Source organism: Bufo bufo, chromosome 8 (genome assembly GCF_905171765.1).
Source record: "Bufo bufo chromosome 8, aBufBuf1.1, whole genome shotgun sequence".
NCBI classification, from domain to species: Eukaryota; Metazoa; Chordata; class Amphibia; order Anura; family Bufonidae; genus Bufo; species Bufo bufo.
In genome coordinates, this window is record NC_053396.1 from 18,187,773 (window position 1) to 18,204,084 (window position 16,312).

The 16,312-nt window shown below is 43.3% G+C and overlaps 1 protein-coding gene across 1 annotated transcript in view; it reads right to left on the minus strand.

Moving 5' to 3' along the window:
• The window catches only part of PRRX2 (paired related homeobox 2), a 34,909-nt gene extending 18,842 nt beyond the window's left edge, over positions 1 to 16,067 (minus strand). The window contains exon 1 of the mRNA XM_040405369.1: positions 15,538 to 16,067. Within this exon, the coding sequence (XP_040261303.1) occupies positions 15,538 to 15,772 (235 nt within the window). The 5' untranslated portion in view covers positions 15,773 to 16,067. The remainder of the gene's footprint in view (positions 1 to 15,537) is intronic.
• Positions 16,068 to 16,312: the final 245 nt, after the last annotated feature.

Below are 16,312 nucleotides of genomic sequence, written 5' to 3' on the forward strand. Positions count from 1 at the left end.
CGTGATGACATCATCATGTGAGACCCAGAGCAGGAGGTTGCGTTGATGTCATTACGGCTTCTTGCTCTGTTCTAATACCTCACAGGCTTGAGGCCTAGCGGCCTGAGGCTTGTGAATTTGGACCTCCATGAGTGCGCGCCCCTTTATGGGTAGCGAAGTGGCACCCTAGGCGGATGACTACCCTCCCCTATCCATCATCCCGGCCCTAATTCAGAGCACATTACTGCAGGAGGTATAACAGGAGAGGACTATAACTCCCAGCATGTCTATTATTTAATATCAGAGCACATTACAGGGGGACGTTTAAGAGGATGGGACTACAACTCCCAGCATGTCCAAGCCGTTATTATGTAATATCAGAGTACATTACAAGAGGAGGTATAAGAGAAGACTACAACTCCCAGCATGTCCAAGTAGTTATTATGTTATATCAGAGTCCATTATAAGAGGAGGTATACAACTCCCAGCATATCTATGGTGTTGTAATGTACCCTGATATTATCTAATAATGGCCTGGTATACTGAGAGTTGTAGTCCTCTCCTCTTATACCTCCTCTTGTAATGTACTCTGATATTACATAACAGGAGGTATAAGAGGAGAGGACTACAACTCCCAGCATTTCCCTGACACTTACATTGAATCCATACTTCTGCACATGCATCACTGGTCTTCTTCATTACTTTACTGCACTGCTGAGCGCTGCCTCCTGTTCTGATCATATGATGGTGAGGTCATCGCAGGTCCTTCATCCACTCTTCTCTGCTGAGCTCCGCCTCCTGCACCTGACATTATGGCAGGTCCTGTCAGCACTGTGGTAATGATTTCTCCTATATGTGAGGGAGGAGACCGTACACTGCATTGTAAAGTGCAGCTGTTCAGCTGTCCGCCAGTTTGCTTCCTCAGACGTTCAGCTGAACAGCAGCACTGAAGCAGGGGGCCCTTTAGACAATGGGGGCCCTGGGCAATTGCCCAGTTTGCCCCCCATAAACACCAGCCCTGGTTCTAGCTATGGTTCCCTAATATAACCAACTTAAATGGGTTGTTTCATCTCAAACATTGGTTGCATATTGCTAGGATATGCCACCAATGCAAGATAGATGCGATCCCACTTCTGGGTCCAGCTCCTTTCTCTAGAACAGGCCCCCTTAGGCCTCTTTCACACAGGCGTGTGCGCCCCGTTGCCGTATTGCGGACCGCATTTGCGGATCCGCAATACACGGGTGCCGTTCCGTGGGCATTCCGCATCACGGATGTGGACCCATTCACTTGAATGGGTCCGCAAATCCGGAGATGCGGAATGGAAGCAAAGAACGGAACCCTACGGAAGCACTACAGAGTGCTTCCGTGGGGTTTCGTCCCGTACTTCCGTTCCGCAAAAAGATAGAACATGTCCTATCTTTTTGCGGAACGTACGGATCGCGGACCCATTCAAGGTAATGGGTCCGCGATCCGATGTGGCTGCCCCACAGACTGTGCTCATGCCTTGCAGCCCGCATTTTGCGGGCCGCATCACGACCACGGGGAAAAGAGGCCTTACAGTGAAGGAGAGCCCACCAAGCAAGTGCGGCCACCCTCCATTCCCCACAATTGAAGTTACGAAAATAGCCCAACACTGACTTGGCTATTCTGGCAGTCCCATGATGTTGCATAGAGAGGTGGGCACGCATGCGCATGCTCATTTACTTTTGGAGCTCCCATAGAAGTGAATTGAGAGCAGTGTGCATGTATGGCCACCTCTCCGTTCACCACTATGGGACTGCCGGAAATAGCCGAGCCGGCGTTCGGCTATTTTTGGAACTCCCATAATGGTGAATCGGCCCATCAGAGGAAAGGATTCTGAGGGCCTACCCTTAAGGGCCCTGTTTTACTAGGGGTCCATTATTGTATAGCTTGGGCCTGCTGGAGGATTCTCTTGTACTCTGGTGGGCCAGTCCGACCCTTCTTCACATTGGGGGTCCCGTTGTGAATATAGGAGGGGACCTGCACCTATCTGACATTGGTGGCATATCCTATCAATGTGTCACCAATGTATGAGATGAGGCAACCCCTTTAATTTAGTAATATTAGGGAACCATAAGCCGAATGCACCAATTTCGGCAGGAGCAACCCACAACATAATGAGTATGTTGTCCTTTGACCATCCTCTAGAGGTGGAGGGCACAAATGGATTGGGCATGTTGACTTCAAACCCTTTGTGCCCATGGGCCTTCTCCCCATTGAAATAAACACGCACGCTTGACCATGCATGCATAGCTATGATGAAATTGTGGGAAATAGCTGCCAACAAGATGAGACAAACCCTTCCTATTACCCAGTAAATGCCCCCCTAAATGCCCCTTTTCAACCAAAGTCAACTTTATTTATGTGAAAAATAAAATTTAAAAATTAACCAGTTCTGTATCTATTGTGCGGGGGGGAGGCAGAGTTTACAGGTTGGAGGCTGAACCCACTGATTTCAGCAGGACCAGCCAACCATCTCATGTAGATGGAGGCCTCCTGTCAACTCACAACGGCAAAAGTTGGAGAAGAGGAGAGCTAGGCAGGTTGGATCTTAACATTGCCGATCCTTTATCCTCGTGGGAAATAAGCTACCACCACAGGTAAAGGTGAACCTAACTGCTCCATCAGGCTGCAGTCTGTAATTTTGCCCAAAGTAGGCAGCGATAATGGTGGGGTAAAGCTGGACATACATTATAGATAGCGGTCGGCCGAGCTACATGCTTCTGACCCCTCCATGCACATGCAGACTTGGCATGTATTCTCAATAGGGAGTGTGGAATAATCCGAGGACAGACTCCTCCAATGATGGCTTTTCTGCCTTGAGAACAAAAGGATTGGGGATGCCCCACTTCAAAATGTCTGATCCTTCTTTGCCGTGACATCTGCCATCGGGGGACCCCATATACATTAGATGGCCACTGCTCTCACATACCTGAACCTTTGTCCTCTGCCATCCACAAAAGTATTAAAGGGTTCAGTCGACATTCATCAAAGGTTATAATCGGTAAAAGGGTCAATTGCCAATTGATCCTGGGTTAAATTTACATCACCGAACATGATATGGCATCATTTAGGAATTGTCTAGCATTTATTAGAGCAGTGCATAGCACTATTATATTGGCACTGTATGGCAGTGGTCTACGTTATTTGACACTATTATGTAGGCACAATGTAGCAGTACCATGTGGGAACTGTATGTTATTATTGGGCACTATACGGTAACACTATTGCGCCAGCCTTTATTATGCCATTATTCATTTCCATTGCCTCCTTTCATCTTGGAGAAAATGATTATATTACTTTCTTTAGAGATAAGTGAGGATTGGATACATCGAAATTCCACATTGCAGAAGGAAAGCAGACCGACTGTTATCTACCCCGATAGATAATGGAGAAGGTAAAAGTGTGGTCACTGCTGCTACGGCGTTAGTGCACTGCTGATCACTGGGGAGGTGTAATACAGTGCCGACCAGATTTACTAATGTGTCTGTCTAAAAAGTGGTGCAGATTGGTGCAATTTCGGAGCACTTTGGCAGAACTAGGTTTTCTCCAATTTTTAGGACTTGCAGTTCTGGTGTAAAATTCGGTCTCAAAGTTTATCATCATTTATTATCAGCATTTATCATCCGGCCTGAGACCCTGTGATAAATCTGGTGCAGGTCTAGACGGCCTGTTTAAGGCCCCATGCACACGACCGTATGTATTTTGCAGTCTGCAGAATACGGAACTGCCAAAGACGTGTCCGTGTGATGTTCAGTGGGCCCCTGGACCGAATAGGACAAGTTCGATCTTTTGCAGAATGGACTTCCACGTGCTTTCGGCATTTATATGTCCATTCCACAAAAGGAGAACATGTCCTATACATGGCAGCAAAATATGGACCACGGATCCTTTGAAGACAATGGGTCCACAAAAACAAAAACGCATCTGCCTTTTCTCTGCTGTAGGCCTCTTGCACACGAACGCGTGCGCACCTTTGGCCGTGCTGCGGCCCGCAAATTGTGGGTCACAATGCACGAACACCAATCGTGGGGCAGCCGCAGCGGATCGCTGACAAATTCACTTTAATGGGTCCGCGATCCGCCCGTTCCGTAAAAAGATAGGACATGTTCTATCTTTTTGCTGAACGGAAATACGGGACGAAACCCCCCCCCCCCCCCAGAAGCACTGCGTAGTGCTTCCGTGGGTTTCTGTTCCGTGCTTCCATTCTGCACCATTCCGCATCTCCAGATTCACGGACCCATTGAAGTGAACGGAACGACGCCCGTGTATTGCGGATCCGCAAATGCAGTCCACAATACGGCCACGGGGCGCACACGTTCGTGTGCAGGAAGCCTAAAGGGGTATTCCAGATTTTCATGGTTCACAGGATAGGGGAAAACTATTAGATTTGTGCAGGTTCTACTGCTGGGACCCCCACCGATCTCAAGAATAGGTACCCTGTACCCCTCCGAGTCCCCCTGAAATAAACGAAGTGGCAGGCCGAGGATGCACAGCGCTGCATCATTCATCTCTATAGGCCTCCTGCACACGGCCGGTTTTTTCCCCCGTTTTTTTGTGTTTCGTATACGGTCCGTATACGGAACCATTAATTTCAATGGTTCCGCAAAAAAACGGAATGTACTCCGTATGCATTCCGTTTCCGTATTTCCGTTTCGTTTTAACATAGAACATGTCCTATTATTGCCCACAAATCACGGTCCGGGGCTCCATTCAAGTCAATGGGTCCGCAAAAAAAATGGAACACATACGGAAATGAATCCGTATGTCTTCCGTTTCCGTTCCGTTTTTTGCTGAACCATCTATTGAAAATGTTATGCCCAGCCCAATTTTATCTATGTAATTACTGTATACTGTATATGCCATACGGAAAAACGGAACGGAAAAACGGAACAGAAACGGAAACACAATGGAAACAAAAAACGGAACAACGGATCCGTGAAAAACGGACCGCAAAACACTGAAAAAGCCATACGGTCGTGTGCAATAGGCCTTATGGAGAGAGCTGAGTACAACACGTTTTAGGACTCCCACACAGTTGAATGGAGCACCAGTGCGCATGCCCGATCTGCCGCTCCGTTAATTTAGTGAGGATCCGAAGGGGTACGTGGTACCCGTTCTTGTGAGTCTGTCCTGTGGATGGGGCATAACTTTTAGGGCCCATTTACACGTCCGCAAATGGCTCCCCATCCGTTCCGCAATATCGGGAACGGGTGCGGACCCATTCATTCTCTATGAGGCCGGAAGAGATGCAGAGAGCACACTATGTGCTCTCCGCATTTCCGGAGTGCGGCCACGAACTTCCGGGCCGCGGCTCCGCAAAAAAAAAATAGAACATGTCCCATTCTTGTCCGCAATTGCGGACAAGAATAGGCAGTTCTATGGGGGGTGCCAGCCGGGTGTATTGCGGATCCGCAATACACTACATACGTGTGAATGAGCAACATGTGTATTCTAGATGTCATCTGCTTACCACATACTGAGGGATACATAGAGAAGAGGGGGGCGCATAACAAACATCCAAATGGAGCTTCCTCCACTACACCTGGGAACACTCCGGCACTCCAGCTGCTGGGAAACTAAAACTCCCAGGATGCACCATTGACTTCTGTGGGAGTTTAACATATGTGCATGCTGGGAGTTGTAGTTTTACAACAGCTGGAGTGCCGGAGGTTGCTGAGCCATGCGCTACACCCTCTGTCTCACCATAGGAGGGCAGAGACTGTCAAGATTCACATGTGGGGCAATCCGAACCTGCCCCCACATGGTCCTGATGGGTTGCCGCTATGGTCCTGAGCACCATTTAGTCAGTCTGGGCCTGTGGCTTTTAGGCGTCGCTGAAGTTTGTGGTAAAACTATTTTTCCCAGCAATGGAAATTATGTTAAGTTATTCTTGAGAACCTTTTTTTTTTTTTTTTAAATCCCCCCCCTACCCCTCCCCAAACCATGCGGTTATCCTTTAATACCACACGCCGGCGAGCTGGACCCTCTCTAAAGCTTTCCTGAGTCTCATTCAGTGATGATCATAACATTCGCTGACCTCGTATCACCGTGTCTCTCATCCCATTACCAAAAACAATCCAATGTGGTTACAATTAATGTCTTGGTGCCGCCTCGAATCCTGTGTTTTTTCTCTCTTGGATCTCGGCCTTTACCTCTTTATCATAGGTCCTGGCTCTTGTCTTCCTGTCAAACATCCGTCTCAGCCATTGAGGGAGACTTAGCAAAAGGGAAAAGGGGAGTGATTGTCCATAGCAGCCAATCAGATTCCAGCTCTCATTTTTAAAAGACTTTTGATAATGAAAGAAGCAATCTGATTGGTTGCTATGGACAACAACTTTACTTCTTCCTTGCACCACTCTTGATAAATGTTCCAGCGAGTCGCCCCTTGCATTCAGATTTCTCCCATAAAAAAATATTCTACATTTTTTAAACCAGCACCTGGATCTGAATACTTTTGCAATTGCATGTAATTAAAAATGTAGCCTATCTACCGAGTTATTCTATAAAATGTATCTGTATAGCGCCACCTGCTGTATGTTTTTTTCTTAATTTTTCTGTCCACTTCACTGTGGTGGTCGCACATGACTGCCATTATTCATAGCTACCTTTAGGCCTCTTTCACACGGGCGCGTGCGCACCGTGGCCGTGCTGCGGGCCGCAATGCACGAGCACAGTCCGTGGGGCAGCTGCAGCGGGTCGCGGACCCATTCACTTGAATGGGTCCGCGATCAGGCCGTTCCGCAAAAAGATAGGACATGTTCTCTCTTTTTGCGGAACGGAAGTACGATACGAAACCTCACGGAAGCACTCCGTAATGCTTCCGTAGGGTTCCGTTCCGTGCTTCCGTTCCGCATCTCCGGATTTGCGGACCCATTGAAGTGAATGGGTCCGCATCCGTGATGCGTAATGCCCACGGAACGGCACCCGTGCATTGCGGATCCGCAAATGCGGTCTGCAATACGGCAACGGGGCGCACGCGCCTGTGTGAAAGAGGCCTTAGACGCTGTGACAGTCACAGGGAGAGAGCTGCAGCAGGAAGAACACTCCCCCTGAGCTGCGATGGGGACATATCTGCAGCAGAAAGGACATGCCCCAGATCTACCAGATTGAAATAAATCTAGCAGAACAGTTGGGGCAATGAATGGGGAGATCTCTGGATCCATCTGAGGTCGAGGGCTGGTTCTAGCTTTGTTAGAAGGAGATTGTCATGTACTATATGATTTCTAATTTACATTAATCATGGAATAACCCCTTTAAAAACGGATTATACTTAGTTTTATCTGTTTCATGGAAAGCTGGGTGACAACTTATATAAGTGTCATTACAGGCAGAGGATGCAGAGGTAGCAGTCTTACCTGGCCTGTAGTACCTAAGAGCAACTGGGGCGTCACCAAGCCACTTAGTGATGGTCAGAGTTTTTGGATACCGGGTAGAGCGGTGTTCTCTGGGTGATGGAAAGATTAGCTATCCCCCTGCGTAAAGGCCATTTTAGATGGCACCGATATTATAAATGGCATATGGTTGCTGGGGTGGGGTGAGGGGTGGTAGCCCAGAATATTAAGTTACACCACCACTCAGCTTTTCTAAGCCCGACATTATTGAGGAAGGAGCGTATACGTTCCTCCCCAGGCTGGATTGCCATTCAGGATTCTAGAAAAGTTTGTCAACAACAAAGTTTTCACCCAACTTTTCCAGAAAAGGATACAGTTAATGGAAGAGGATGGAAAAAAGACGGCTTTTTATTGGAGTTTTTATTAGTTTGGGGATGTTTTTTTAATCTTTTTTCCCACTTTCTGTATTTCTTTCCCCTCCCCCCCCCTTGTTTCCTTTCAGATCCCCTTTTTGACTGCTTGATGCCACTTCCCTGGTTGCGTCTCCCCGCTCTGATTCCTGCCTGCAGGCACACTATATACAGGCCCCTCCTGTCCTGCTCTCCTGCCCATGTGGCTGTACTTTCCTTGCGTGTGAGCGGCACCTCCCAACATCTGGTTTAATGTCAGATGCTGGCGCCTTTACTCAGCCACAGGCTCCATCACAGACAAAGGCTGTAAGAGCTTCTCTCTTCCCAGCCTAGACTGAAAGAGAAATTGCTGTAATATCCCAGAAATGAAGAAAAAATAAAAATAAAAATCCCAGATTTCACAAAAACACACAACAGGATGCGTGGTGGTGATGATGATGATGATGATGATACAATGGTAAAGTATGGCCCCTTGGCTCAGACTTAAACCGCACAGATGCAGCGTTTGCCATCTCACCCTGGGAGGTAGGCATGATACCTGGCAGACTGTGTGTTGGCATTCTGCCCCTCAATTTATTTATGGCTATTAAAATGGTCATTACAATGTCGTTTTCCGTGTTTGGAAGTAGCGCCAGCCAGAACAGTGTGGAAAATTTCAATTTCCACTATTGGCGTCTTGCAAAAAATTGCTGCATTTAATTGTTCCCACTTGGAACCAGATGTATCGGAGTGGGCTCTGGTAGGAGACAGGTTAATGCGCCATGCTGGGTTTTCTTTTCCTCCTTAGCATTTGATCTTTTAAAATTAACACCCAACACCCCCCCCCCCTTCCACCTTCCCCGCCTTATGTCCTCTGGCATCTGTCAAAAAGAAGGTGACTAACTCCAAATCAGACCCTGTTGGCCGGAAGGAGATGTCAAACCGCGCTCAGACAAAGCACAGTGGGGCAGATTATCCATAAAGTCATAGGGGCAAATTTTGGAGCCATGTCTTATGGTAATTGCCCCTAGTAGACTGGCGCAAACTCCGAGCCGACCTGTCCTAAATGGCAGAAACGTTCTTTCCTTAGATATTAACTGGTGTAAAGGAAAATGGGCTTAGGCTACTTTCACACTGGCGTTTTGGCTTTCCGTTTGTGAGATCCGTCATGGGCTCTCACAAGTGGTCAAAAACGGATCAGTTTTGCCCTAATGCATTCTGAAAGGATAAGGATCCGCTCAGAATGCCTCAGTTTGCCTCCGTTCCGTCTCCATTCTGTTGCTTGCAGCGTTTTGGTGTCCGTCTGACAAAACTGAGCCATTGACTTTCAATGGTGTTCAAGACGGATCCGTCTTGGCTATGTTAAAGAAAATACAAACAGATCCGTTCTGAACGGATGCAGACGTTTGTAATATCTGAACGGATTCGTCTGTGCAGATCCATGACAGATCCGCACCAAACGCCAGTGTGAAAGTATCCTTAGTTGCCCATAGCAACCAATCAGATTCCACCTTTCATCTTTTTAGAGCTCTTTTGAGAAAATGTTTTAAGAAATGGCAAATCTCAAATTTTCGTTAAAAAAATTTAACATTCATTGAAAATGTTTTTCTTTTATTTCAGCCAGTGGAACCATTGCCAAATGTCCCACATATTAGCCTTACCTTTTTCGTTGTTTTGATTTTTTAAACATTTTGTTAAATCCAAAAACTATTTGGGTTTGGCCAGTGCTAAACGGCCCAAATATTAGCCTTACCTTTCCAACTGTTAGATTTTTTTATAAAATTGTCTTAAATCCAAAAAGTCTGGCGAACCATAGCCAAACATCCCAAATATTAGCCTTACTTTTTTTGTTGTTTTAATTTTTATAAAAATTTTCTTAAATCCCAAAAGTCTTCGGATTTGACCAATGCCAAAAGTCCCAAATATTAGCCTTACTTTTTAAGCTGTTTTTATTATTTTTATTTTTTATTTTTGAATCCAAAAAGTCTGTGGATCTCCCCACTGCCAAACGATTGCCAAACATCCCAAATATTAGTCTTACTTTTTTTTTGAAAATGTTTTTAAATCCCAAAAGTCTTCATTTTCTGTGAATTAGATTTATTTTCCTGCCATCCAATCCTACCTTCCTGAATTTCCCTTTATTGATTGGTCGTAGACAATCTTGGAGGATGTCTTACATTTTGCAGATATTTAAAATAAAGGTAACAAAAGGATAGAATGTTTAGGATAAAAGCAAATGAAATTAAATAAACAAATAAATAAAAAGCAAAAAATGTAAAACGTAGATTTTATAGTAAATTTCTGGCAGATTTTCAAAGGCCCCTTATATTGGCTTTATGAATGATTCATTACTGTTTTCGCACTACCACTGTACTGGTCCTTTACATATTAGAAGACAGTGATGATGATGTCAGTAAAGCGCTGTGGAATATGTCAGCTCTATATAAGTGAGTAAAATAAAAAATGAATCATTGTGTAGTCTTTATGGATAATTTTATGCTTCCCTTTATCTCTCCATCTCTCGCCCCCCTCTTTGCAGCAGCCATGTGCCTGTATTGGGCAGGGTGGAGATACAAAAACAACACTAGCGGCCGCCAGGAATAATACCGGGTAAAATAGAGAAAGAAAAAAAAAAGGAGGTAATATAAGTCCAAAAGACAGTTACAAAGCGCAGGCTCGGAGCCGTTTGTACTCCATGCTGTCCTGTAGGATGAATAAAACCTATGTATGGAAGGAGGACCATGGGCCAGGAAACAAAGTAGCCTTAATTAGGCCTAAATAACGTGTCATTTTTGCCCCCCCCCTCCCGACACCTCTTTGATGTGCCCGCCTGCAGACCTGTAGGTCACTGGTTCCTTGTAACGTATTATATAAACAGGGAAATAGTGGAAACCTAATCTCTTTTATGATAACATAGCTTGTGATGTGTTTTATAAACAGGGACATCAATTATATCCACTATTTCCCTGTTTATGCGCCGCTCTGCAATTACCCAGCTACCTCGGCTGAGGTCCGCCGTCAAACAAGATGTCAGATCTCTGCATGGGATCAAATGCAAGCTGGCAGGTATTTGCTAGGATGGTCGTGATTACACACCAAAATTTTTGGTATTAAGTTACTTATATTTTTTTGGCGTGGAGTACAAAAAAAAAATGGGCTTTTTCACGACTATTTGGCCACTAGGGGCTGCGTCAACGTTGCTTGCTTATGCCAAATAACATGCTCCTCTTCTATGTTTATTTAGCTGATTAAAATGAGGTGGGTATTGATACTACAGAGGCACTCTGTGTACTACCTGTGTGTGCCGCCATATGGCGCACAATATGATGGAGATAATTCCCCCCCAGCAGTATTCCACATTTAATATATATATGAATAGAAATGGATTAATCTGGAAGAAAATGACCAATGCATGCCCACGTATGAAATTGGAGGCATACAGTATGGCCCCACAGACTTCTACGGGTACCATATTACGGCACATATACAAAGCTTTAATGACTATTGGCATGAGCCCTAATGGGGCGTGCAGCAACATTGGGGTACAGCTATTAGAGATGAGCGAATCGCTCAAAATTAGTTTATGCCCCGATTCGACCAAATCGCCCAAGCAGTATGATTCTGGTCCAAATAAAATCTACCCGAATCAAAAGTGCTCCGATTGCCTGGAAAAATCTTTCTCTGTGTCTGTCTCTCCTCTGCTTGATTTCCCTGAAATGAATCACACAAATTTTAGAAAAAATTTCGAATTGTAGAATTTTTCGATTTGCACCTCTGTAGCCGCCATCTTGAAAATGTTCATGCCAACTCATGACATGCACCAGTTTCTATGAACTAGTCATCACAACTGCGCCAGTTTACAGCTTCATCTACATAGGCTTGGACATGGTAGACATCTCACCCTATAACCCGGAGAATTTCTATCCATTTTTTACTCATTGATTAGGGTGTTGATACTTAAATTTGGCAAAAAAGCAATTGAACGAATAATAATATTAAATGAAAAAAGACAAAAAAAACTGGGCGCAAATTTGGACCCGCATTTCCTCTAATGAACATTTGGTCAAAAATATTGTTATTTTTTTTTTAGGGCCCTTTAATGAAGATGCTGTATTGTGGGAAGCCATGGCAGTAGCTCTGCGGAGGACGGATAGTTTAATTACTTCTCACTACTCATCTTTTTCTGTTGCCACTTTCTAACCATTAATGGTTGGTAATTGGAAAAAGGGACGTCCTGTAATAGGACACATACAAGTCACACGTCTTGTAATGGAATCGGTATGTATACACATATGTGCTTGGATAAACCGATTGCAACTTCAGTTAAGAAAGGGCAAGCTCGACCCAGTCCGGGGGATTTGGGGGATTTTTTTTTTCAAATTCATGGGAAAATACAGAAATAGATTAGAAGTCGTGCGGAGAAGATCTGTCATTGATTGGATGCAGATTTGTGATGTCAAGAGTGGAAGGAGATCTGGAGACTGCATTCACTGCTTTCTTTTTTAAAAAAAAAGATGAAATAATGTAAAACGCGCTCTCTGAGGACCGGGAATTAGACACAGAGTGCTCCGATCAATTATGTTGTAGGTTTACCTGCACGCCTTGGGAAAACCACAGATAATATGCTGAGAAATCACAGGGAGCGTGCCAACTGACAGACCTATAAGATTAGCCTCTTTGGCTCTGCTACATCTTACAAATCTGTTTTCATTCTTTCTTTCGTTATTTTTCTTTCATTCATCTCATGTCTATCATATATCTGTTTCTCATATCTATGTATCTTTTTTGTTACTCATTTCCATACATCATTTATTTGTTGATCTCTTTCTAACTACAATGTCTGTCTATATCTATCTATCTATCTATCTATCTATCTATCTATCTATCTATCTATCTATCTATCTATCTATCTATCTATCTATTATCTATCTCATATCTATCTATCATCTATCTCATATCTATCTATCTATTATCTATCTATTATCTATCTATCTATCTATCTATCTATCTATCTATCTATCTATCTATCTATTATCTATCTCATATCTATCTATCATCTATCTCATATCTATCTATCTATTATCTATCTATTATCTATCTATCTATCTATCTCATATCTATCTATCTACCTATCTATCTATCTATCTATCTATCTATCTATCTATCTATCTCATATCTATCTATCTGTCTATCTATCTATCTATCTCATTTCTTTCTTTCTTAATTTATTTTTGTCTCTATCAATCAATATCAATTAGCTATGTGGCTACATATTATCTATTTAATCTATCTTATATCTATTATCTATCTATCTTTCTATCTATCTATCTATCTATCTATCTATCTATCTATCTATCTATCTATCTATCTCATATCTCTCTATCTAATATCTATCTATCTATCTATCTATCTATCTATCTATCTATCTATCTATCTATCTATCTATCTATCTATCTATCCATCTATCCATCTATCTATCTGTCTAGATTCTAATCTATCCATTCTTAAGGACCATACTAATATGCTTTACTAAAAATAAGTGAAAGAACATATTCTTAAATTTTCTTGAATGTTGGAACGTTTCCTCGGTCAATCTTTTGCTCTTCTCCATTACATATATTACTTATACAGATCACAGGGTCCACATTTCTATGTGGTGCTTCATTCTGGTAATAAGTCTCTTTCATAAAGCTGCAGTACAGCTTGTCATTGACTGACCTGATTTTGATATCTTCAACGTGTTATCTTACCTCACTGGGTAAACAATGCAGCCTCAAACAGTTGACTGACAAAGTCAGCTCTGCTACATCTGTAGGTTCATAAGCAGCTTTGTTATCTCTCACTAGGAGGGAGCATGTAGTATAAACAAATGCAGTTTATGGGGTACTTAGCAAAAATCAACACACTTAAGGGGAAATTAGACTTAGAAAAGGGATTACGCTGGTAAATGGAAGCCTTGTGCAAAAAAAGAAAGATTGCAAATTCTGAAAATGTTCGAAAATGTTCGTAATAACAGATGCAATCAGATTCATTATAATACTTAATATTACCATCTGTAACTCAATAAATCAAATTTCAAATTTGAAATTACACTGTTATATGACCTTCTCATTGGAGGGGCAATGGACATGAATATATCGGAATAAAAAATATATATATTTTATATATATATATATATATAAAAAAACAAAAACAAATATTACACTATTCTTACCCAGCAAATCCATCACCCACAAAGCCATTAGGCCTCAACGTCTTGAAGCCCGTCACTAATTTATTTGTACAAAAATCACGGGTTGGGAGCAATGGAAATGAGGAAATACGCTATGAAAACACAAAACATTTCCATGTACGCGGAGGATCCATTTATATAATTGAAAATTGCCCCCCAGGGTCTACGAGCATAAGGATCGGGGGGTGGTGGTATGGAGATTGAATTTTAACGATTAGGTTTTTCCCAAATTCGCAGGGAAATAAAAATGTGAAATTTCACTTTTGATTGTAGATTATATTTTTATTTATTTATTTACAAATTATTGTAAGATTTTTGTTTTTCTTATTATATTTTATTTTATTAACATTATTTTAAGTGTCAATTTTAAAATGTTTTATAACTGTCTAAATCTTTGAAAATCTAAGCTTTTCTTTATTTATTTTTTTGATTCAGCGCTATTGTAGAGCCTTGGATAGGTTGTCATCCCAGCCAATGGTGGCCTTGGGGACTAGAAGGAATTTCTAGAATGTCACAGTTTTTGAAAGCCAATGTGTGGCCTTTCCCATGTCAAATGTGAAAATTCTAAAAAAAAAAAGGAATTTTTTTTTCTTACTTTTTTTTTTTTGTAAATTTTTTGTGGAGCAAATGTCCTGCCAAGAGACAGATTATTTTTTTTTTTTCTGAACGTGTAACTTACTGTAGGGGAACAGGATACAACAATTTAACAGCAGATTAAAGCCCTGGGCTAACCTGCGGACCGGCCTGTTCGCCTTCTAGGCCAAATTCCCTAGAAACTGCCCTACCTGCGTTAAAGATGATTTCTACTACTATAGTCAGTACATTGACTATATACAGGACAAATATACAGCTCTGCTATGTCATGTGATACCCCACCATAAATGTATGCTACCTTAGCTGTCCTGATGTGAATTTGGCCCTTTTGTGTCAGGAGATTAAGGGCCCATGTGGTGCAGGAGCCAATGTAGGAATATTTTCTGGGCAGTGCTGCTGAATATATTGGCACTATGAAAATTTGACTCAATAGCTCAACATTTAGTCTTTGCCCAAGGAAGGGTTTTACAGGATGTATGTGCCAACGACTATATGGTATTGGAACATGAACATACAGATGTAGCAGAGCTGAAGCAGTCATATGTTTTGTGAACCTTGACAATACTCTAGGATTAGCTATATAAAGCCACAGCGAAAACTGTGCGAATCACAAACTCTTCCCTGTGGCACTGACAAACTCAGCACTGCTACACCTATACCTATTCTACAGTGCTGTACATGGATGCTGCCATTAGAGTCAGTGCTGTCAGTGGCCTCTGTCTCATTGTCGCACGCAGACCACTTGACCTCATCTGATGCCTCCTGATAAAGAGTGCCACACGACCAAGTCAGCTCTGCTGCCTTCGACAGCTTTTCCGCCTTATCTCCAACGCAACGAGGCAGAAAATATTTTTTAATTTGAACAATTATCCGGACATCAGATTCACACACCCCCTCAAGAACGTCTGACCCCTCCCCACAACTAGGAAGCATCTCATGGGTGCAGCCCAGATGTCCCATCATTTTGCCGGTACGGTGAAGACTTACCTTCCTGTACCGTCACTTCGCTATCGCTGCTGCCCCCTGTCATGGGGTCCTTGTCCTCCTCCTCGTTTGGTGGCCGCAGATCTCGGGAGCCTTGCATCCCTGCGGCCGCCGCTTCCTCCAGGTCCAAGAGGTGGCTGACACTAAAGTTCTTCCTGCTGTGAGGAAGCTCCGGAGTTTCCAAAATCCGCATTGTGTTGGGGGGTCCTGACTTATCCAGGCCAAGGTCCCTGTCCATACCACTTACACTGCTCCCTTCACCTCCCTTTGCCCCTTTCCCGATCCTAAAAAAATTAAAACTTTTTGAACAAAAATTTCTTCAAAAACTTCTTAACTATTGTCTTCTCCTTCCCCCTGGATCTTTACTCTGGTCTCTCCAATTCTGCTGTTTATCTCTGGCCTCCTCTGACTTGACTTCCCCCCACTCTCTGACTTCTTCTGCTGTCTCCTAATCTTGCTTCCTTCCCTCTCTTCTCCCCTTCGCTCTCCCTGTCTTCTCTCCCCCTCTAGGGCAGGGACCAACTCTCACTCACATGCACTTTCAGCCAAGTGACCAAAAAACGCCTTTTGCTGACGTCTAGAAGAAAACAGAACTTTTTTTTTTCTTTTCTCTCTCTCTCTCTAGTTCTTGGATAAATCTTTCCACACGCCCCCTCCTCCTCTGTCAGCGTTGACCCTTGACCCCCCTTCCCTTTTTTCCCCCTTGTAAAAAAAAAAAAGGAAAATTAGATGGTCAGAGTATTTTTCTTTCAGCTCTTCAAGATGTGTCCTAGTGCTT